This window comes from Pleurodeles waltl, chromosome 4_1 (genome assembly GCF_031143425.1).
Source record: "Pleurodeles waltl isolate 20211129_DDA chromosome 4_1, aPleWal1.hap1.20221129, whole genome shotgun sequence".
Taxonomy (NCBI): domain Eukaryota; kingdom Metazoa; phylum Chordata; class Amphibia; order Caudata; family Salamandridae; genus Pleurodeles; species Pleurodeles waltl.
The window spans coordinates 763,007,252-763,032,353 of record NC_090442.1 but is presented as its reverse complement, the minus strand read 5'-3'; the positions used below and the strand labels follow the sequence as shown (position 1 = coordinate 763,032,353).

General features: G+C 44.2%; 1 protein-coding gene across 1 annotated transcript in view; it reads left to right on the top strand.

Moving 5' to 3' along the window:
* LOC138288122 (transmembrane protein 53-like) overlaps positions 1 to 15,029 on the top strand; it is a 107,340-nt gene extending 92,311 nt beyond the window's left edge. The window contains exons 2-3 of the mRNA XM_069229379.1: positions 4,633 to 5,137; positions 11,962 to 15,029. Of these exons, the coding sequence (XP_069085480.1) occupies positions 4,633 to 5,137; positions 11,962 to 12,326 (870 nt within the window). The 3' untranslated portion in view covers positions 12,327 to 15,029. The remainder of the gene's footprint in view (positions 1 to 4,632; positions 5,138 to 11,961) is intronic.
* The last annotated feature ends 10,073 nt before the right edge of the window (positions 15,030 to 25,102 follow it).

The following is a 25,102-nucleotide window of genomic DNA, read 5'->3' as shown; positions in this document are numbered from 1 at the left end:
TGGAACAAAACAACGACCCCAACACCACCGCCCTGCTCGACAACCTCGCCAACCTCGGCCTCAAGCAACTGGTGAACACCGCCACCCACATCGCCGGACACACGCTTGACCCTATCTTCTCCGCCAGCAAACACGTCTCCTTCAGCCACGCCTCCGCTATACACTGGACCGACCACAGCTGTGTCCATTTCACATTCCGACGCGAGACCCGCCACCTCCGCACTCAACCCATCCCTCGTCGACAGTGGAACAAAATCCCTGAAGAGCAACTCCTCTCCGCACTCGCCATCAACCAACCTACCCTCACCACCGACCCCAACGACGCAGCCCTCAGCCTCTCGAACTGGATCTCCAACTGCGCAGACAACCTTGCTCCCCTCAGACGCACGCATCAACAGGCCATCACCAAAAAACCTCTCTGGTTCTCTGACACCCTTAAAGAATCGAAGAAAACTTGTCGCGCCCTCGAGAAGGCCTGGCGCAAGGACCACACCTCCGACAACATGACCGCCCTCAAAAACGCAACCCGCGAACACCACCACCTGATCCGCGCAGCCAAAAGGAACTTTTTCACCGACAGACTGGACAAAAACAGCCACAACAGCAGAGAACTTTTCAGCATCGTCAAAGAGTTCTCCAACCCCAACGCCAACGCCGTCACGCCCTCACAAGACTTGTGCAACTCCCTCGCCACCTTCTTCCATCGCAAGATCAGCGACCTCCACGACAGCTTCGGACACCAGACCCAACCAAGCATCACCGAACCCACACCCCCGGCCATCACCCTCAACACCTGGACCCACATCAACACTGAAGAAACCAAAACCACCATGAACTCTATCCACTCCGGCGCCCCATCGGACCCCTGCCCTCACTTCATCTTCAATAAAGCCGACTACATCATCGCCCCGCACCTCCAGGCCGTCATCAACTCTTCATTTTCTTCTGCTACCTTCCCCGAAAGCTGGAAACACGCCGAAGTCAACGCCCTACTAAAGAAACCTACGGCTGATCCTAGCGACCTGAAAAACTTCCGCCCCATCTCGCTCCTCCCCTTCCCTGCCAAGGTAATAGAGAAGACCGTCAACAAACAGCTTACCACCTTCCTGGAAAACAACAACCTGCTCGACCCTTCACAAACCGGATTCCGAACCAACCACAGCACTGAAACCGCCCTCATCTCAGTCACAGACGACATCAGAACCCTGATGGACAACGATGAAACAGTCGCCCTCATCCTCCTCGACCTCTCGGCGGCCTTCGACACCGTCTGTCACCGCACCCTAATAACCCGCCTCCGCTCCACAGGGAACCAAGGCCAGGCCCTGGACTGGATCGCCTCCTTCCTCTCAAACCGCTCTCAAAGAGTTTACCTCCCACCGTTTCGCTCAGAGCCCACCGAGATCATCTGCGGCGTACCTCAAGGCTCATCGCTCAGCCCGACACTCTTCAATGTCTACATGAGCCCTCTCGCCGACATCGTACGCAAGCACCACATCATCATCACCTCCTACGCCGACGACACCCAACTTATACTCTCCCTCACCAAGGTCCCCGCCAGCGCCAAGACCAACCTACAAGAGGGCATGAAGGACGTCGCAGATTGGATGAGGCTCAGCCGCCTAAAACTGAACTCTCACAAAACGGAAGTCCTCATCCTCGGCAACACCCCGTCCGCTTGGGACAACTCCTGGTGGCCCGCGGCCCTTGGTACCGCACCGACCCCCTCAGACCACGCCCGCAACCTCGGCTTCATCTTGGACCCTCTTCTCACCATGACCAAGCAAGTCAACGCTGTGTCCTCCGCCTGCTTCCTCCGCCTCCGCATGCTCTGCAAGATCTTCCGCTGGATCCCCGCCGACACTAGAAAAACCGTGACCCACGCCCTCGTCACGAGCCGCCTGGACTACGGCAACACCCTCTATGCTGGGACCACTGCTAAACTCCAAAAAACCCTGCAACGTATTCAAAACGTCTCGTCCCGCCTCATCCTCGACGTACCCCGCAACAGCCACATCTCCGCACACCTGAGACACCTGCATTGGCTCCCAGTCAGCAAAAGGATCACCTTCCGACTTCTCACCCACGCACACAAAGCCCTCCACAACAAGGGACCGGAATACCTCAACCGTCGCCTCAGCTTCTACGCCCCCACCCGTTTCCTCCGTTCCTCTGGCCTCACGCTCGCTGCCATCCCTCGCATCCGCCGCTCCACGGCGGGTGGGAGGTCCTTCCCGCGGTGAGTAGCGCGCTTTATAAATGTTAATGATTTGATTTGATTTGGATCACAATATGCCCGATACATAGACCTGTACATAAACTGGCTGAAACTGACCTGCTACATGTACCTGTGAAACAACGATTGTCTCCATTATGCACCTACTTAACCGCCCATCCACCAATCAATGTGTAATTGTTTCATCCTAGAAGAACACCAACCATCATCCAGTTCACAGACCTTAACTGAAACTATTCACTTTCTGCACATTGAGCACTGTCAGAACTATTCCCTTTAACATCCTCCATCCCATCCCCCTTGAGATACCATTCTAGAATTTAACAGTAAGTTGAAACAATTTAACTGAGAAAGATTTTTCTGTTTATTGCACATATTATTTAAACAATACAATGTTTAAAATCCATTTAATCTTTCTACTATCCAAAGACCCTACTTTTTAATTAAAAATATAATTATTTGTCAAGCATCTTTCATGCCAGTGACTAGCTGTTCACTTTCATGAATATTATGTATTCATCATTCCATTTAATTTATAATCCTAATGCCTCGTAGTCCAATTCAGTCAAATTGTAGACACAGTGTTTGTTACAGACATTGTTTTCAAATAGCCTTCATCGGGATCAGAGATTTCCAAAGTGGATTAATCAAGGTGCATTAATTCTTGCTGGTGAATGGCTAATTTCAACATAGCTCGTTTCTCTGTGCAGTTGGTGTTTTCAGACAGAGAAAAGGTGCGAAGGCCTCTTGACGATTTTTCATTGGAGGAAGACATCTCAATGTATATTTTTTTTAATTAAATTATGATCTTGCTCTGTCATATCGAGAACTGCTGTGTGAAATATTAAGCTGCAGTGCAGATACCGAAGTGCAGTGTAATTTTGTACATTGCGAGTTGTCATCTGTCTTCTTAGCCCTGCTCATTTGTACCTTTGCGAGTACAATGGACTTGTATGAACTTGGCCCTCTGTGTCAGACCGCTGTTTGTGCTATCTACTGCTGACACCAAGCGGACATAAAACAGAATTTGCGGTTATAGAAATCTTTGATCATCCGGTATTTGGTTTGTCTTTCGGAATTGTGCACGAAGCAATACTCAAGTACCTTGGTGTAGCTTTAAAGTCCAGTAAATAGGCTTCTCAAGCAGCAGGATGATTATAACGACCAATGACAAAGATACTAGAATTTAAACACATCCAAAAATAAATGGAAAGTCCGGGCAGACACATAAAAAAATTAGAACCGACTAATAGGGCAAAAGAGGCTTAATGGAAATGCGTAGGCAATGGTCTAAGAACGTGAAAAGAGAAACAGCAAATAACAAAATAAGGATCAAATAATTTTCTACCTCTTAAGAATCCATCTGAACATGGTCTTAGTGAGTACTACTGGAGCGCCACTGGAATTGGCTCGGTCTTTAAAGGGGCCACCCAGTGTAGAGTGAAAAAAGTCACTGACAATCATCAACAGGCCTTTCACGATGTTCCCTTGATACCTACTTGGGTTTTGAGATGCATTGCAACATCACTCGCCTTATGGCCGTTTAAATGATCTTACATATTGATTTCTGCCTATTTGATTTAGTTCCCGGGTAGACTTAGTGTTCTAAGAAGTAACCTGTGTGAAAGAGCTGGTCCTTTAGGCTTTGACCTGTTTTTTTAATGCAATGCCCTGTGTGAGTGCGTTAGTTCTGTAGTTTAATAATAGTATTACAAAAAAATGATGTATCTCTGTGTGTTAGGATATGGATGTTTATGTAGTATTTTTTATAAATATTAACATGTGGTTGCAAATATGGTGTTATGGGAGATTCTCTCTTATTGTGGCCTCAGTCTTCATTTCTAGACACATGAACCTTCAGAGCCTGTATTGTAACCCTCTGTTAAAGGACGTAATCATTGTTTCCTCAACAAAAGACTGAGATGAAATTTGAATCAACTTAAATGCATCTTGGGATGGCGTTTCTTCTAATATGGATTATTAATTGTGTACTGTTCATCTTAATACCACAAGGTTTAACTGAGAACAATTTTAGATATGGAAAGTATCAGTCACGAGGTATTTTTGTACCAAAACAGACTACTTCTACCAGTCACAAAATGATGCATTATTTCATATATGAACTGCTATCAATAGTTTGAAATATGTTGAACTGAGGTCTCCATATGGTAGTCACCATATTTCCTCACCTCTGTATCAGTACTTTGAAACGTTTCCGTTATTGAAAACCGTGACGCTGAAAGAAACCGTTTTAGTATACGAGTAAAATTAATTCTTATGAATATTATACTGGTTAGGTGAGTGTGTGTATTATGCAGTGACCTGTTTGAACCAGGCTTTACACATTTACTTGTGACAGTTGAGTGCATTCACACATTTCTCTCCTTTTATTTCAGTCACATTTTCTTCAAATGAAGTACACTACAGATTCCTCGTTGCCGCCTGGCGGAAGCATAGACGTGAAAAAAATTTCCAGCTCGATCAGCCTCTATAGCAGGAGCAGTGTGGGCCCAGACCCTAACAGAGCTGCTGAGACCACCCGGCCTCTCCTTCTCCTCCTTCCTTGGCTGGGCTCCAAGTCGAGCGCCATCATCCGCTATTGCCAGCTGTACCTAGAGCCTGGATTTGATGTCCTGGTGATAGAGAGCAGTGTGAGGCACTTCCTTTGGCCCCGGCATGGAATGGCCTATGCGTCCGAGATTCTGGAGCTTCTGAAGAACGAGAAGGCATTCTCTTCTCGTCCACTTTACGTGCATGCTTTCTCTATTGGGGCCTACACTTTCACCCTGATGCTGCTGCATATGGGACAGCACAGCCAGCAGTACAGGGGGACCATGGAGAGGATAAAGGGACAAGTTTACGACAGCCTGGTCATCGGAAGCATTGAGAGAATGGCGATAGGTAAGTGTGCATTTGACACAACTTCACTTGACTCGCCACCAGAGATTGTTCAGTTTGACTCTGGATCAGCCCACAGTAAACACGTGTCCCCCACAAGTGCAAGTCCTCATCATGTTTTGTGGGGAAAATACCTCTTGAACAAGTGCCATTGTGCATTATCTATTTGTTATCTCCCTCTTTAAAACTCATAAAAATATGAGGCAGTCCTGCTTCTTTAGATCAGTCCCAACCAAATACAAGCATAAAAGGCCCCTTGCCACTCTATTTGTTTTGGTCTTCAGACCGATCACTTTGTGGCCGCTGGCGGTGCTGGGCTGCTTATTTATGTATGCATGCGTCATGGGGAATTGTAAAGAGCTGTGGGGCAGTAATCCTCTCAGTTAGCAGCTGGCAGCACAGGCGAGTCTTGCTGCAAGCTGATCGATCCCTGAAGCTCTTAGAGCAGCTGTGTCAGTATATGGCCAGGTCTTTGTGGCTAAGAAGGCATTTCAGAGGTGAGACAGCAACAGCATTTTGATAAGAACAGCGTGTTTTCAGCAAGGAGAGCGAGGTTCTCACTATGTGGCTGGTAGAACTACAGTAAGTGTCCCTTGAGGGCTCAAGTTACTCCTTTTTATTTTTTAAATTTAGCATGCACAGTGTTGATTGAGGATTGGTGGGAGATCCTCATTTCAGGGTTGGTGTAAGTTGCTGTAGGGGTAAACATGGAATTGGTCCTCCCAGTACTGACATCTTTTATTTAACCTGGGGTGCTGTGTTTCAAATTAATTGTGGATGTAATGATTGTGAGCAAAAGAACTTCTGAAAGGAGACCTATATCTTCATATCTTCATCATCCTCTGAGGATGTAGGTCCTATTCTGGCTGGGAGAAGCAATTGGAGGGACCCTCGCTCTCCCTTGGGGACATTCCTGTTCTAATGACTGTTGCAGAGGCGCAGAAAATGATCGAGACCACTGTGACTAACAAAAGTACTCACAAATCCAAGCATAAGGCAGGCTGGCCAAGACGCATGTTCTTGATTGTCCTCAGAATTCTTTCTCCTCCGGACTTGGAGACCCAGGCGGGATCAACAGGGAAATATATCAGAAGAGAGGAGAATGGTGGACATTTCATTTCACATAAGAGATTATTATGGATTTTTACCCATTCCCTTTTACTTTGGCTGTGCCTTTTTTTGGAAGATTAAGAATTTAGTCCTGGAGGAATGGGATTAGCTTAATTTCGCTACAGTAGATGTGATACATATCACTTTATTAGGTAGAATCTCGGATAATTCTGAAGATTACAGTTAAGTTCAATGGTTTAGCATTTGTCTCACATCCAAAAAGAAGCAGTACTGGGTTAGTCAAGGTTACAACAGACACTAATCCATGAACAGGTGCTGCCACAATGTCATGTTCCCTGCTACTTAAGGGTAACAAAACTTCTGGCCAGATGACCTTGGCCATTAACAATGAGACACAATGTACATTGGAACTCTCAGATTTGTTAGAGCTTTAGTTAAGTAGTCCAGAAGGATAAGAGCAGTTTTTTCTTCTTGAATGACAACTGCCAGTTTATGAAAGTCTTTGACCAGTGACTGAGCCGCATACACAGAGTAGGTGCTTGCTCTGAGAGCTAGATTCTCTGCTGGTATTCAATGCAGAGTCTACCTTTTGATCTGTAGGATTGTGAGAACAATGTCTATCTGAGCACTCAGATCAGCGAATACTGTAGCAAAGTATTCCATAACTATATAGACCTTTCTTTTCTTGGGAAAAATAAAATATATATCTCACTTCTCTCTTCCCCAGAGATCAAAGCAGATACCTTCTGCAATCCTAGCAATATTTTTATTGATCTTCCGCCATTACTTGTTTCGGCCGACCTTGATCACATGACATGCACACATGATGACATCACGTTTGTCTGAATCATAAAAATAAAGACAAGACTCTCGTCCTATTTCATTTTGGAGACGCGACTTCACATAATTAAACACCACATATATATATATTTTAGGTGCTAATTAATATTGAAACAGCAAATATTTAAATGCTTAAAAACCAATGAATCATATAGCCAAACTATGTTGTGAAAAATATCAAAGCAACCATTTTAGTTATAATGTAAATTTCATTATGAGACATGTAGTTGTCTGAACAGGTGTTTCATTGTATGGACTTTTTCAAGGCTGTAATTAAATGGAATCATAATTATAAAGATTTCAACTGTTTTTCCATGGATTTACAGATTACATTTTGGCCAGAATCATGTTAACCACATTTATGCCCATTTGCAAATATTAAAAGCAGCATCAATGGGTTGCTAAGTCTTTTAAGGATAATAGTGGAAGTGGAGCACTACAAAATGCCATGCAATAAAGTGAATATTACGCATTCCACCACTTGATCATTCAGTGCCCATTGAGCTCGAAAACCATTACAAGGATCCCTAAGATGCACCCCAATGCTAGTGAACTATAAAAATCATGCTCTGCGGACAGAGATTGATGATCTTATGTTTTAAGAAGATTTATTGTTCAAGCCCAAAGTTTATATGAACAAGTGAGAATATAAGTGTGAAAGTAATAGATGCACGGTCAAAGAAGGTGCTGTTACAGCTATTAATGAGAGGGATTAATGAAGGAGTAAATATCTTCTGTGGAAAAGTTCTGAGCAAGCAGTTAAGGTCTAATGGCTGCGAGCAGAAATGGGAAAACCAAAGTTTAGGTGTATATAAAGCCCAATGCTGACAAAGATGTATAAATGTAAACTATAACAGTAACCAGTAAGTAAGAGGTACATATTACAGTATGTGATATGTAGTTGTCTTAGAGTCAAAATAATTGTAGATCCTACTGTTCATATACCTGGAATTTGTCCGGCACAAGGGATTAATTATAGTGCGGAAGGAAGATAGTTCCATCAATAATAGTATAAACAGAAGGGTAAGCATTAACTTAATAAAAGTTCCAGAAAGGAGTCTAAAAGGTACTATTAACCAAGGTATCATACAACTCTGAGATTAAAAAGTAGCTTTGTCTATTTAGTCCGGAAGAATTTTTCTGTAGGAACCTCACACACAGTATTAGCGTCATGCATCATCGTCTGGTTGCACTCTGGTCCCTAAAAACCAGAGTAGGCTCAACCATCTTCTAGGGAGCACTTATGTTAAGGTTCTAGACCTAACTGGGAGTTTGGTAAAAATATATATAAAAATACCTTGTGGTTACTCCAGTATCCTTTTACTTTGGGTTCCACTGCTAAGGTTAAAAAGTTAAACAGTCAGGTATGTGGGGAGGGGTTATTGTCACTATACCCTAACATTGGTCGCCATGTTTCTGCCTTTCTCACGGCTCTCTGGGGTTCTGGGCTTTCATCAGGACTGAGATATACCCCATTGTTTCGGAAAGTGTCATTGCTTTAAGGCAGTCAGTATTGTCTAGAAGGTCATCAGTAGTTAGTCATGCGTATAAGACGTGGACAAAACATGGAAAATTAAAGCCAGCCTACTTGCCTGAGCCTTTAGTCTGGAGGCATGCCTCTGTGCCCTGCCTCCAAAAATGGTTGAGCCCACCCTGATTTTTAGGGGCTAGTGTGTGGCTCGATGATGAAGCATGGCACCAATAGGAAGTGTGCAGGTCCTATATAAAAATATTTAATATTTCTTCCAAACCAAATAGACAAGGTTACTTTTTAATCTTAGAGTAGTATGATACCTTGGTTAGGAGTAACTGATATGGAAAAAAGTGACCTTCTATTTCCGTAACTGAAATACTTTTTCACCCCCCCAACCCGCTTTCCCACACCTAATAAGTGTGATAATTTATTCTTGGAGACTAAAAGGTACTAATTAGTATAAAATTACATTTCCCATCCAACTCATACTATAGGATTAGTACCTGCGCAGAATGGTCTCCTGTTTTTCCCCCGTCACCAGTGTGTCTTCTCCCAGTGTCACTAATGTTCCTCTTTCTCCTCCTTACTTTGTCTCTCTTTTCCTTGGACTCATCCAGCATTTCTCATTCAATGTTTTTCTACCCCAAGTGATTTTGTAGGTAAATGCTTTGTTTGTTCTGCCTTGAGGTTGTTTTGTTACCGCCTTGGAGACTGACCATGTTACATGAATTATTCCACGATCTGCCATATACCTTAGTGTGGTGCACTACTTCTTTTTCTTTTTTCGTTTGCCTCTCCGCTTTGCGCTCCATGTCTGTATGTTGTTTCTTCCTCTTCCTTGTTTTTGGGCATGCTGCTGTTTCTTTCTGGTGTCTGCGTCCAAAGGCTGCAAGCTGGAGGGGTTTCTTTTTAATTTATTTATTTATTTTTTGAAGTTTCATAGAGCGCAAACTCGATCGGAGGAGCTCTTTACATGAGTACCACTTACGTACAAGGTTAGCAGTTGAAAAATATACAAACCGGCACATTTTAAACAGAAAAAAACACCGAAATCCTCAATTCAGACCTTCCAGCACAGCGGGACAGACAATACTACAATATTCACTTCATTCTGAAAACTTGCCCCATAATGCTTTACGGAGCATATCTTTTACAAAATGTTTTGACCCATAAAAGCCTGTGGTAGTCTTGGACAATGGGACCACAACCAAACCATTCGGCAGGATGCACTCTTTCTGTCTAGGTAATCTCTGGGTCCCCACACTAGGATGGTGGGGACCTCAAAATAGTAACCCCTCCCACCATTCAGTGTCTTTTTAAGCTCTCATGGGTGGAACTTTTATTTTATGGCTGGGAGTACTTTGTGTTTTTAAGGGCCTTGTTTGTAATATTATTGCAGTAGGCCTGGTAGGCCTGAAAATGTGTAAAGCTCTGTGCCCTCTAGGGTCTAAATACATGGTTACACTGCATTACTTTCTGCCATTATCTTTTCATGTGGTTATTTCCTCTAGGGGCTGACTATGGTTACATGAGTGTTTCTTCCAAATGTTGTTTTTATTGTGGTGTCCTCTAGAGGCTGTTCTGAGTATTACAGTCAATATCCTACAATATTGTCTCCACTCTGAAACTTGCCCCATAATGGTTTGTGGGGCATTCCTTTTACAAAACATTTTTGCTCATAGCTCAGGACAATGGGACCACCATCAAAACGGTCAGCACAACGTGCTCTTTCTGTCTAGGTCATTTCTGTGGTCCCCAGACTGGGTTAAGGTGGGGCCCCAAAATAATAATATAAATATAATAAATAATACCAATATTTTAATTTTTTGCTGCAGATAGAGGAAGAAGGTAAATGGGAGTGCTTTAGTTATAGGCAGGGGCACTGGAATTATGTGGCAGAGATGACCAAATTATGGGGCAGGGCTGGCCAATTTATGTGGCAAGAAAAGTCCAGTTAAGCATTTACAACGCTGATAGCGCTAACTTGAGAAAATGTGACACCTATTGCATTGCAAATGCTTGTTCTTTGCAGCACCATTGCTTCTGGAACCGAGCCTCCACACACAGGTCTGCAGATGCGCCTCAGTTTTAAATTGCATCGCCCCTGCTATTTAGGAAGGGTGGCATTTTCAGGTGCAGTTGTTTTTCATCAGCAGCACATTTTTTGGAAATTGGGACAATTTCCTGTGCTATGACAACAAATACAAATATGTCAAGTATGAAATCTTCATACAAAGTGAGCTCGGTGCTTCTAATTTCTGTTTTCCAGTACTGATGCTATGTGAACTTTGATTGTTGTTATTTTGAAGTCTATATCTTTAGGACATAAACAGTACTGCAAACCACACTATGCAAAGGGCTATGATTAAACGGCACAAGCAGAAGGTGTTACACTTGGAATTCATGCAAACGCATTTCAGTAGTGATAGATACTGGATTTCATATTTTGTGATTTCTGAAGTATGTTATCTGGCTCATTTAGTCTCAGGTCACAGAGGACCTGAATTGAATATTACAAATCTCTTTCACTATCCTGCTCATCTTCTTTGAAGGCTTCCAATACTTCTGATGATGTTGGGGTGCTGTTTGCCGTTCTTAGTGTCAGTAGTGTATCACAGGCACCTCAACAGGATCAAGTGCACCTTTTGTGTTTATTTGAAAAAGATCCTTGCAGTGGCAAATATGACTGATTCTAGTGGTCTCTCTTGCGCAGTGAGTCGTTGCATCTTGAACGCATGTGGCCTTATCTGTAGTGCACAGAGATCCTTCACCCCTGCACACAGGAAAATGTTAGCGGAAATATTTGTTGCAGGGCGCTTCAGTTTAGAAGATTCCTGACAGCTACCTGGGCATCCCATTCTACCTTTGTCAAGCACCGTAGAATTGCCGAGAGGTGAACTTGGTGTATTTGCCTCTGGAGTCTTGTCCTCTATGGAGTAAATGCATTACATGTTTGTTTGTTGTCTTTCAGTGAAGCCCTGACGGGAGTTGAGCATTCAGCTGCAGTTGTCCTGGTGGTGTTTGCTTTTTAACTCATATTTGTATGAATTGAAAGGAGTTAGGAACAAGGGGCTAATGTCCTAATCAGTTATCGGTGATTGGGGGTGATGGCAGAGAGTGAACAGCATTCCGCAGAGCGCATTCTAAGGGAGGAGGTTGCACAGAAACGGCAGTGTAGGGGGCTGGGATTATTGCTGATGCCATGTTAGGAAAATATGCTTCGTTTCTTAATCTTTATTTTTTTAATTCTAAAGGTTGGGGTGTAGTGGGAGTGATTGGGGAAGGGTGAGCTTATTTTGAATCACCTCAACAAAAGCCATTTGGCTCTGCTTTGTCTCTTTCTCCCCCTCGGGGACTGTATGTGTTATAGCTCAGTAAACTGACTGTTCCAAAGTAAAGATCTGTTCCCTGGACTGGTACTCATAGTTTGTTTGTATTCTAGGTGTGGCTAAAATGATCTCCTCGCATTGGCAGCCCGTGGTCAAAAGCAGCCTCCTGCTGTACTTCAGCCTTCTGAAGAGATACACGGTTGACTACTACAATGACGCCATCAACGTGTTCTGGCAGGGCCCGCCCACCTGCCCAGCTCTCTTCTTCTACTGCGAGGATGACCCTCTGAGTGACCACGTGCTTATTGCTCGGCTGATCGAGACCTGGCAGAAGCGGGGGTTGCAGGTGGTTGGGAAGGGCTGGAAGAGCTCCAAGCACGCAGGGCACCTGCGCAGGCACCCACAGGAGTACCAGGACGCTTTGAACAACTTCCTCCAGCAGCACCATCCAGACACCCCCTTGAAATCCAAACTGTAGCGTGCGTTTTTTTGTTTTTTTTTACAGATAATGCAGAGAGTAAGTGTCTTGTTTACCAAATTGGTGAAATAAGAGGCTGAAGTGATCAGACTCCAGTTTGAAGTCTTCAGTTTTGTAAGAAGGTGTCTCCTGTCCACGCAGTGAAACAGATTTGCTTGCTAGAAAGTTTATACAGTGCCAAGAATTGCGGCTTGGTATATGGTTTGTCGACCCTTTACGTTGTGGCGAAGGGAGCGAGGCTGCTAAATCTAGAACCCCTCCAAGCCCCCTCCCTAACTCTGGCCCTGCCCCCCTCACCTTCCCGTCACTCCCCCTAGTTAACTACTGCATCGTGGGAGCCGCTTCAGGGGTAAAAACCAGTTGCATACGTTCTGCCAGGCAACCGCCACATACTAAAACCTCTCGCCCTTGTCACTCTCAAAGAAAGACCCCCAAAATAAAGGACCATCCACAGATCCTTCCATATCATCCTCCCCTCACAAATACTGGGATTTTTCTTCCAGTGCATAGGGGACATTTAAAAGTCTTTTTCTATCTAGGACACCTATTGTTTCAGCAGCAGCCCCAGACAGGAGGACTGCTGATCAGAGTGACACTGGAGGGAAACGTCTCAATTGGACAGCCCTTCTGACGTCAGCTCGTGGACGCCAGAATAGCGGCAGAGCCAGTGGCGGCTTTTCCATCAGGAGCACCATCTTCCCATATACTTTAAATGAGGCAGCGGCCTGTGGATGTGGGACTTTTGTTCCAGATATCGTATTACTGGGTCTGGTAGCAGGAAATCGTTGTCCGATAAAAAATGTTCTGTCCTAAATATATTTACAAAAATATTGGCCCAGTGGAGTTAAAAATAGAAAGTCTACACAAACTGGGATAACATTTTATATAAATTATATTTAGGACACAATATTTATGTCATACTGTTGTTTTGTCAATGATATTCTGACACACAGCCCTGTTGCCATCCACCAAAGAAGGAGGACCTTAGCCTATGCATCTCAGGTCAGATCTTACTGATGCAGGAGGAGACATGATAAAATAGCTTCCTCTTCTTCACTCTCCAAGTGGCTTTTATCAGTGTCACCCAGGGTCACTGGGATTATGTGGCAGGGGAAGACGAAATTATGCGGCAAAAGGCAAATTATGGACACAGTGCACGTTGTGTGATAGTATTACATCATTGTTTTATCATTTTTACACATGTTAATACTGTCTGGGCCAAAGATTCACTAATTAGCACCAATTCAACTCTCAGATACAGTAATAAGCAACCGAAAGGTGAACCTTTGTGAAGATCTCTCCGCTGCCCAGCAAGACATATAGAGGTTTTAGTAGTTTGTAATCTGTTTGAACAGTTGAACAAACTTTTTTTTTAAAAAATCTGCAATTTATGCAGCGGATAAGAGATTATGGAGTTAACCCATATTTAAATGATGCAGGATTGCGTAATTCCAGCGTCCCTGGTGTCCCCACGTGACTCGCAGACACCTGAGTAAGCCTTCTGGCCAGCTTTATGAACAAGTGAGCATTCCTTTCAAGCAAATCAGACGTTACACATTTGTATTAAATGTCTTGTGTTTGTTTTTTAATTGTACTGACTTTATCTACCTCAGAAGACTTGACACCTATACAACCTCACCTGGGAGACAACCTTAGATGAACATGGGAATAACTGTTGACAACTTTACCACGGAAGTCATCTTTTTACCTACACTGCAGCCCATGGTAGGCTCAGTGGGACAGCAGGGTCCAGGTCATACTGTCGCTGTTTTTCTTATTACATATACATCTTCGGGCTGTCTAAACTGCAGGAATGGTCCTGAGCAATCGGAAAGACAAGTTGACCAAGGTAAAGCATTTAAAACAGGTCTTCCGTTTACTGCAGACTCTTAGAGTGGTACAAGGTGACTTCATTTGTTGGGTTCGTCACTTCTTAGAATTAGAAGTTTATTTTCAGAATTATGTTCAGAAATACTGTGAAGTGTTTCCTTTTTCCCCGGATACCATGATTGAGTGCACACGGAAAATCTTTCTTGGGGACAACCTACTCAAAACCAATACTGGGTCGCCCTACAAAGACTTTCTAAGCCGGACTAAGCTGCGCTTAAGAGGAAGGTAGTTATAATGTGAAGCTGAATGGCTGATCCTATTGTGCCTAAAAAAACACCTTCAAACAGTGGAATTGTTGCAATACACCATCAATATGTTCCTGAAAGATTATAATTGGTGAACTGGAAGCAAATAACACTGCTGTTCAGTGTCTTGCCACTTAGTATTTAGTGTATTTTGAGAACCTCCTCCACGTTCTTGGAATACTTTATATGTTCAGCCTCTCTCTGTATTTAAAGGGCTGTCTTGGCATCTTTCCTCTCTTCGTCTCCCACTGTGCCATGTTAACCAGATCTTTGGCATAGCTTTGTACGTGTTTACACTGCATATGCTGCTGTCTCCAAAACTTCCAGTGTAAAATCATAATTGCGAAGGCTAGCTGGTTCATTAGCGAGCAGCCCTTGGAGGCTACCGGAATACAGTCATAAGTTTTTCCTTGAGTCAATGCTGGGCTACAGTAGCTCTTCCGGACGCATCAAAGAAGAGTTGCTGACAGATTCAGGAATAGATCCTGTGTGAATCTACAGAGACGATACCATTGAAACAAACACATTATGTATATTTCATTTAATTAAATAAGACTCATTAAGCAGCCATTGTTTTCCAAACTTTATTGATGCACTGTTTTACATTGATCTCAATGTGATGAGTGTCAAGTACGGCCCTCATCTTAAACTGTAAACTTCTAGACATTTGGGAGTCTTCGTTGGTACAAATGCAAATGATTGACTGTGTAGTCAAAATGACACAATTACACTATTACGCCACGTAATGTAATTACCCATTTTTTCCCGCTAAAATGTATCACATGTGAACAACATGAGCGCCCACAACACGAGGAGATGCTGTTTGAAGCGCTTTGATTTTTATTAACGCAAAGTGTGTTCTCAAGGCCAAAATGGATGAGAGGAGACATTTTGCGCTAAACATAGCACCAAATGCCGGTTTTACATTTCATTTACGTTCGCATAATTTCCCCAAAATGAAACATAATTACGTTAAAGGAAATTTCTCACACCCTTAGTCTAATGTGCGACAGAGGATCTTTAGTTTCCTACTTAGCATCGTTTTCTGCTGGTGGTGAAGGCCCTCTCCTGGCTTTAACCTAGTCCTCACTATGCCCTGGCATGTCAGGAAACCGGGTCAAGTAAAGTAGAGGAAAGATTTACAGGACACACAACACCAAACAAAAAGTCAGGTTTACCATTTAAAGAGAACACTGGTTTTTGAAAACGAAGGAGTCATTAAATTCCAATATTGATCAAACAGGGGTAGACCATTGGAAAAGAACTAAACTTTGGTAGAAGAGAAGAACTGAACAGGAGCAGATTGTCAAGTGATGTACAAAACAACAAGCATTGGCAAGGCCAGTAGGTCTGGCATTAAAGGAATGTTGTATGGCAATGTGAAGCATTACAAGTATTTAGCATGGGAATGGATATGCGTTTATGTGGAAGCAAAGAACTGCAGCATAATATTGGTTAAGGTTAAAAGGTCGATTAAAAGGTCAGGTGAGAGTTGAACTTTCAAGCCAAACCTAAACATCCTTGTTGGTTAATGACTGCTCAGAATCCGTCTGTACACAATACTTTCTCTAGTTCTCTAAGACGCTTTTAATAGCTTTACAATATCATATGTGTGACCCTAAAAGTTAATTCTCAGGCAGCTTGACAACTAAACAACATTATCAAAGCTGCATGGAGGGAAAATACTTTTTTTTTTTTTTTTGTGGAAGCACACAACATCTGCCCAATTAAAACATGTAGTCATTGCTCCCATCGTGTGAGCAAAGCCAAAGCCCTGCTCTAGTGATCCTCATATAATTATCTGGTGACAGCTGCCCTGTCAAGTTGGACAATTAAAAAGGTAATAACCTTTGGATCTGTTTTCCCTTATTCTCCCTTGGATAGTTTCTGAGTAGGAAGAACTAGTGAAGGCAACTGGCTTCACTTATATACCTGTAAACTAGTGATGTGATCTGGTTAAGACACTGTCCCTGCAAAGTGGGGGTCTTAACTGGTTGCAACATTAAGTTACCAAGGACAATCTGAACTCAGACTTGTCTATCTTGCTCTCATTACCACCTAAGATCCCACACATATTAATGCTACAATCGATGTTCAGGTACTCAAGCCTTAAGGTTGAGAACAACATTTAGAGTAATAGGTTATGCATTTACATCCAAACCTCCCTGTTTTGTTGGTCACAGAAAAATATGACCTTGACATTTGGGGTGCCCTGTCCATCCCATAACCCTGACTAATTATTGCAAAAAATATGCTGGTTGAAATACTATAGGGCAAAATAATCATTAATACATAAATTTGCCCTGTAAGTTCCTGAACTGGCAAGATGCACCACCTGTTCTCTGGCTGAGTCAAGCATCCACCTACCTGCCCAAGCAGAGTATGAGATACCGGACCAAAGGCCTGATAGTCCCCAAAATGGGAGTTACCGGGCCCTTTGAGATTAATACCCCTTGGCCCCAGACAGTACTCCCACGGACTGCAGCTACTCAAAACATCCTAAATCTCTATGTGAAAATGCACACAGGAATGAAGAATAAAAAAACAGTTGGATACACGATGTAGAGTTAAGGTCATATTACCACCCCATTCTCTTATCAGACACCACCTGTATGGACTAGGCCATCCACCATCAACACCAGACCACAAGTCTGCACCCATCAGCAGGCAGTAGCACCCCACTATCTGCATATGTATCTTGAATGTTCTACACCTAACACGGATGTCTTCTCAGATTGAGTGTCATCCTGAGAGAGCATATTCCCCCGAGAACACACAACCAAAGTAGATAGATTTTAACCTTGTATTGGCTAGGCTTTACCCATGGCAGCCTCTACTCAATTCATTGTTCTATTTGTCATTCAATTGTTTCTCTCGTGCGCCCTGCGCCATGTTATAGTTGTAGCCATTTTGATGACTACTGAGTGCATTCATATGTTAAATTAATCCCTATATCTGGTATCTTACATTATACTACAACAGTACCCCTTTGATTGGCTGTTCTGTGTTCTGCAGTCATATACATATGTAGGACTAACCATGCAGACAGGAAGATCTACCTCAGTTGCAAACCTACCTGTTAGAAGGACTGGGCAGAAATATAGTCAAATACAAGTGCAATGCATATAGTAGCTCTGGTTATTTATTATTATTATTATTATTACTATTAATATTATTATTATTATTATTATTATTATTATTATTATTATTATTATTATTTTAAAGAAAATCTGTTAGAACAAGATGAGTTGTGGTACAGATCAGACACAGGAACTTGTACCGGGAACCAGCGGAAAGTTACTGGAATTTGTATGTCAGTGCTTTTGACCACTGGGGCAGAAACTGGCTGTCGACCTAGTGCAGGGGCAAAAAGGCCGTGAGCATTGGTGAATGTCGAGGAAAGGTAGAAAGCTTCATGTTGATATCCTTCAACATGTGTCTGTTCCATCGCATTCATTGATTGCAGCTGGAAAATATGCCTTAGTCTTTGGTGATGGTGTCACCGGTATTTCCTCGCATTTTCGCAGGCAACTGGGTGTCCTCCCGATACATACAATAAAGTGAACACGAGTACCTGGACAAGTCGGACAAGGAGCACATATGAGTAGTTGATGATGGTGTTGAGCGCTGCAGATAGTTTCACAGGATAAAGACGCAGGGTTTATACCTCCAACTATTTCATCCCCGTAATTGGGTTGGAGCTGGCCTGATCTTGATAGAATCGAAGACTGTCCTCACTAATTACTCCCTGTCCAGTAATTAAGTATACTGTAGAAGATAGATTAGGCAATAATTTATTGGGCGGTATCCAATGATTTTATTTTCATAAAGACATAAGGACAATTCCCTTTTCTCGGGACTGTTGTACAATACCAGATTTCCAGGAAAGAATAATTATATGATTCAAGCCGTGGTTGCTCGCTGTCTCAGATTATCACACTGTGCCCTGGAGAAACAGGATCAACAACATGGCCTGTGCCAACAACCAGTCTTTTTTGCTCTTCTGCCAGGAAACCTTTCTCAACAATCAGAGTTTAAGTTAACCTTCTGCTTAATAAGTCATAGAATCTTATACCTAAACTGTCACAAGCAATTCCAGTTTTTTGGGAGTCAAAAAAATGTATCTTCAGTTTGATAGTCATTGACTTCAAAATCAACATCAGACAAGCACAGACAAAGCCAATAAGTCTCGCCTATGCATTGTCATTATTTTTCTTAGCCATGTTGTATAACAGTGCACGGCTGCTGTGCAGCATGGCTGGAAGTTTAAAAAAAAAAAAAACACACATACACACACACACTCAAAACGCTCTAATGTGGTCAACACTGGCTGTGTCATAGCACTTTTAATTTTTTCTTTTTTTTTTTTACTTTCAACCATGCTGCAGCGCAGCTGCACTGCTGTACAACATGAATAACAAAAACAATGACCGAGCCAAATGGCACTTATGTATGCAAGAGCTATTTGACTTTGTCAGTGGTTTTGTTAATTTGTGGTGGGGCATGAAAGGGTAGGAGGGAGGGAGCAAACAACAATTCGGGGCGGACATGAGAGTAACATGCTATGACATGGCCAGTGCTGGCCACATCATATCACTTTTTTTGTCATACCGGTCGGGAGCAGCAACACAACAGATAGCGAAGGTGTAAATGAGGGCTAAGCAACAGGAGGACAGCTGGAGGAAACCAGCAGGAGCAAGCAACATGACTGACAGCGGGAGGGGGCAAGCAACATGACTGGCAAATCAACACCAAGGACAGTGGGAGGGTGCAAGCAATATGACGGACAGCTGGAAGATGGTGGGAGGGGGCAAGCAATATGACCGATCATGGGGAGAAGGACAAGAGGGGACAAGCACCGGATGGACAGTGAAAGCTAACACATGCTCTTTTATTGAGTGCTTTCACAAGAGGAAAAAAGAACTCTAAGTGCGAGCGGTGGAAGGACACTGGTCAGGGGAGCAGTACTTGGGTTATGCTCCATGGGAGGACCAAACACAGGAAGAGGAAGGCAAGCCAGCATGCGCTGACCAAAGAGAAGCAAGCAAATTAATGACCGTTAAGCCAACCAATGGTAAGCAATGGGCAGGGCTATAAACCCCTTGTAAGCAAGCAATGTACAAACAGCAGTACATGTTCTGTCTTAGGCAAGACCTTGAAACAAAGCACACAGAGGCTACTTATTATTATGCCGAATTTGTGTTAGAAATCACAGCTATTGCATTCCTGTAGGAAAGTACCATCTTGCCTGGCATGTTACCCCCATATTTCACTGTATATATGTTGTTTTAGTTGTATGTGTCACTGGGACCCTGCCAGCCAGGGCCACAGTGCTCATAAGTGTGCCCTGTATGTGTTACCTGTGTTATGACTAACTGTCTCACTGAGGCTCTGCTAATCAGAACCTCCGTGGTTATGCTCTCTCATTTCTTTCAAAATTGTCACTAACAGGCTAGTGACCAATTTTACCAATTTACATTGGCATACTGGAACACCCTTATAATTCTCTAGTATATGGTACTGAGGTACCCAGGGTATTGTGGTTCCAGGAGATCCCTATGGGCTGCAGCATTTCTTTTGCCACCCATAGGGGGCTCTGACAATTCTTACACAGGCCTGCCACTGCAGCCTGAGTGAAATAACGTCCACATTATTTCACAGCCATTTTACACTGCACTTAAGTAACTTATAAGTCACCTATATGTCTAACCTTTACCTGGTAAAGGTTGGGTGCTAAGTTACTTCCCCGGACTTTGTGAGTGCGGGGACACCATTACACGTGTGCACTACATATAGGTCACTACCTATGTGTAGCTTCACAATGGTAACTCCGAATATGGCCATGTAACATGTCTAAGATCATGGAATTGCCCCACCAATGCCATCCTGGTATTGGGGAGACAATCCCATGATTCCCGGGTCTCTAGCACAGACCCGGGTACTGCCAAACTGCCTTTCCCGGGGTTTCACTGCAGCTACTGCTGCTGCCAACCCCTCAGACAGGTTTCTGCCCTCCTGGGGTCCAGCCAGGCTTGGCCCAGGAAGGCAGAACAAAGGACTTCCTCAGAGAGAGGGTGTTACACCCTCTCCCTTTGGAATAAGGTGTCAGGGCTGGGGAGGAGTAGCCTCCCCCAGCCTCTGGAAATGCTTTGATGGGCACAGATGGTGCCCATCTCTGCATAAGCCAGTCTACACCGGTTCAGGGATCCCTCAGGGATCCCTCAGCCCTGCTCTGGCGTGAAACTGGACAAAGGAAAGGGGAGTGACCACTCCCCTGACCTGCACCTCCCCTGGGAGGTGCCCAGAGCTCCTCCAGTGTGCTCCAGACCTCTGCCATCTTGGAAACAGAGGTGCTGCTGGCACACTGGACTGCTCTGAGTGGCCAGGGCCAGCAGGTGATGTCAGAGACTCTTTCTGATAGGATCCTTCAGGTGTTGCTAGCCTAGCCTCTCTCCTAAGTAGCCAAACCCTCTTTTCTGGCTATTTAGGGTCTCTGCTTTGGGGAATTCCTTAGATAACCAATGCAAGAGCTCATCAGAGTTCCTCTGCATCTCTCTCTTCACCTTCTGCCAAGGAATCGACTGCTGACCGTGCTGGAAGCCTGCAAAACTGCAACAAAGTAGCAACGACGACTACTGCGACACTGTAACGCTGATCCAGCCTCCTTCTCGACTGTTTTCCTGGTGGTGCATGCTGTGGGGGTAGTCTGCCTCCTCTCTGCACTAGAAACTCCGAAGAAATCTCCCGTGGGTCGACGGAATCTTCCCCCTGCAACCGCAGGCACCAAAGAACTGCATCACCGGTCCTCTGGGTCTCCTCTCAGCACGACGAGCGAGGTCCCTTGAACTCAGCAGCTCTGTCCAAGTGACTCCCACAGTCCAGTGACTCTTCAGTCCAAGTTTGGTGGAGGTAAGTCCTTGCCTCCCCACGCCAGACTGCATTGCTGGGAACCGCGTGTTTTGCAGCTACTCCGGCTCCTGTGTACTCCACGAAGATTTCCTTTGTGCACAGCCAAGCCTGGGTCCACGGCACTCTAACCTGCATTGCACGACCTCCTGAGTTGTCCTCCGGCGGCGTGGGACTCTCTTGTGCAACTTCGGGTGAGCACCGTTTCACTCCACTTCGCAATTGGCGACATTCTGGTACCTCCTGGGCCACAGCAGCATCCAAAAACCCTAACCGCGACCCTTGCAGCTAGCAAGGCTTGTTTGCGGTCTTTCTGTGGGAAAACACTTCTGCAGGACTCTTCACAACGTGGGACATCCATCCTCCAAAGGGGAAGTTTCTAGCCCTTGTCGTTCGTGCGGAATCCTCAGCTTCTACCATCCGGTGGCAGCTTCTTTGCATCCACAGCTGGCATTTCCTGGGCATCTGCCCACTCCTGACTTGATCGTGACTTTTGGACTTGGTCCCCTTGTTGCACAGGTACCCTCATCTGGAAATCCATCGTTGTTGCATTGCTGGTGTTGCTATTTCCTGCAGAATTTCCCTATCACGACTTCTGTGCTCTTTGGGGAACTTAGGTGCACTTGGCACCCACTTTTCAGGGTCTTGGGGTGGGCTATTTTTCTAACCCTCACTGTTTTCTTACAGCCCCAGCGACCCTCTACAAGGTCACATATGTTTGGGGTCCATTCGTGGTTCGCATTCCACTTCTAGAGTATATGGTTTGTGTTGCCCCTATCCCTATGTGCCCCCATTGCATTCTATTGTAACTATACATTGTTTGCACTGTTTTCTATTGCTGTTACTGCATATTTTGGTATTGTGTACATATATCTTGTGTATATTTGCTATCCTCATACTGAGGGTACTCACTGAGATACTTTGGCATATTGTCATAAAAATAAAGTACCTTTATTTTTAGTATATCTTATGATATTGTGCATATGACACTAGTGGTACTGTAGGAGCTTCACTCGTCTCCTAGTTCAGCCTAAGCTGCTCTGCTAAGCTACCTTTTCTATCAGCCTAAGCTGCTAGACACCCCTATACACTAATAAGGGATACCTGGGCCTGGTGCAAGGTGTAAGTACCCCTTGGTACTCACTACAAGCCAGTCCAGCCTCCTACATTGGTTGTGCAGCGGTGGGATAAGTACTTTGCAACTACTTACCACTTTTGTCATTGTACTTTTCATAAGAGAAAAATATACAAAACAAGTTCAGTGTATGTACACCTAACCAAAAAGTTTTGCTTTTCTTCTCTCACTTCTTTTCTAAGTGCTGAAAAGTACCTCTAAACTTTCTAAAAAGTTCTTTAAAAGTTTTAAAAGTTTTTTTCTCTGTCTTTCCAAAAGTTCTGAAAAACTTTTTTCTCACTTTTTCTATCCCTTAAACACTGTCTAAAATGTCTGGTACAGGCCAAACTCTTGATCTGTCCAACATAACTTATGACAACCTTAGCTGGAAGGAAGCAAGGAGTCTCTGTGTAGATAGAGGTTTATGGGTAGGGAAGAATCCCTCAAGACAACTGTTGGTTAATATGCTCATTGAACAAGATAAGACCTTAGGTGGCACTTCAGGTGAGAAATTAGCTGATGGTTCCCACTCTGATTCTGGGGCACCCCTAGCAAAAGAGGTGGGAGGGAAGCTTTCCAACCTGCCCCCTAGCAAGCCACCCAGCATAGCTGGTTCTGATGTGAATTCACATCACAGTAATAGTGTTGTTTCTCATCACAGTAGAAGTATCACCTCTGTAGGCCAGAATGTTAGTGTGACATCTGTTAGGGCCAGGTCTCCTTCTGTTCATTCGCACCATTCTTCTGTTTCAAGACATGCCCTACCCACCCACCCTGATGACAGTGTGTTAGAAAGGGAGCTCAATAGATTGAGAGTGGAACAATCCAGGCTGAAGCTCAAAAAGCAACAGCTGGATTTAGATAGGCAGTCTTTAGAAATAGAAAGAGAAAGACAGAAATTGGGTTTAGAAACCCATGGTGGCAGCAGCAGTATTCCAAATAGTCATCCTGCAAAAGAGCATGATTCTAGGAATCTGCACAAGATAGTTCCCCCTTACAAGGAGGGGGATGACATTAACAAGTGGTTTGCTGCACTTGAGAGGGCCTGTGTTGTACAGGATATCCCTCAAAGGCAGTGGGCTGCTATCCTATGGCTATCTTTCAGTGGAAAGGGTAGGGATAGGCTCCTTACTGTAAAAGAAAGTGAGGCCAATGATTTCAAAGTTCTTAAGAATGCACTCCTAGATGGTTATGGCTTAACCACTGAACAGTACAGGATGAAGTTCAGAGAAACCAAAAAGGAGTCTTCACAAGACTGGGTAGACTTTGTCGACCATTCAGTGAAGGCCTTGGAGGGGTGGTTACATGGCAGTAAAGTTACTGATTATGAAAGCCTGTATAACTTAATCCTGAGAGAGCATATTCTTAATAATTGTGTGTCTGATTTGTTACACCAGTACCTGGTGGACTCTGATCTGACCTCTCCCCGTGAATTGGGAAAGAAGGCAGACAAATGGGTCAGAACAAGGGTGAACAGAAAAGTTCATACAGGGGGTGACAAAGATGGCAAGAAGAAGGATGGTAAGTCTTCTGACAAGGGTGGGGACAAATCTAAAAATGAGTCTTCATCAGGCCCACAAAAACACTCTGGTGGGGGTGGTGGGCCCAAATCCTCTTCAAATCAAAACAAAGAAAAGAAACCATGGTGCTATTTATGTAAAATAAAAGGCCATTGGACAACAGATCCCAGTTGTCCAAAGAAAAGCACCAAGCCTCCTACCACTACAACCCCTGCTGCTACACCTAGTGCCCCTAGTAATAGCAGTGGTGGTGGGAGCAAACCTACTAATAGCCAATCCAAGGGAGTAGCTGGGCTCACTTTTGGTAACTTAGTTGGGGTTGGTCTTGTTAGGGAGACCACAGAGGCTGTGTTAGTCTCTGAGGGGGCTATTGATTTAGCCACCTTGGTTGCTTGTCCCCTTAATATGGATAAGTACAAGCAACTACCCCTAATAAATGGTGTTGAGGTTCAGGCCTACAGGGACACCGGTGCCAGTGTTACAATGGTAATAGAGAAACTGGTCCACCCTGAACAACACCTACTTCGTCAACAGTACCAAGTAACCGATGCTCATAACAACACACTTAGCCACCCCATGGCTGTTGTAAATCTCAACTGGGGGGGGTTACTGGTCCAAAGAAAGTTGTGGTTGCCTCAGACTTACCTGTAGACTGTCTACTAGGAAATGATTTAGAGACATCAGCTTGGTCAGATGTGGAGTTGGAGGCCCATGCAGCAATGCTGGGCATTCCAGGGCATATTTTTGCTTTAACCAGGGCTCAGGCCAAGAAGCAAAAAGGACAGGGTGACTTGGATCCTGGAAGAATGGACCAAGTGCTCCCTAAAGCTAGGGTTAGTAGAAGTAAATCACTACCTAGTATCCCTCCCTCTACAGTGGATTCTACTTCTGAGGAAGAAGAATTTCCACCCTGTGCAGAACCTACACCAGAGGAGCTGGAAGCAGACACTGCTGAGCTTTTGGGTGAAGGGGGGCCTGCCAGGGAGGAACTGAGTGTGGCACAGCATACCTGTCCCACACTAGAGGGTCTAAGGCAGCAAGCTGTCAAACAAGCAAATGGGGATGTCAGTGACTCTCACAGAGTTTACTGGGAGGACAACC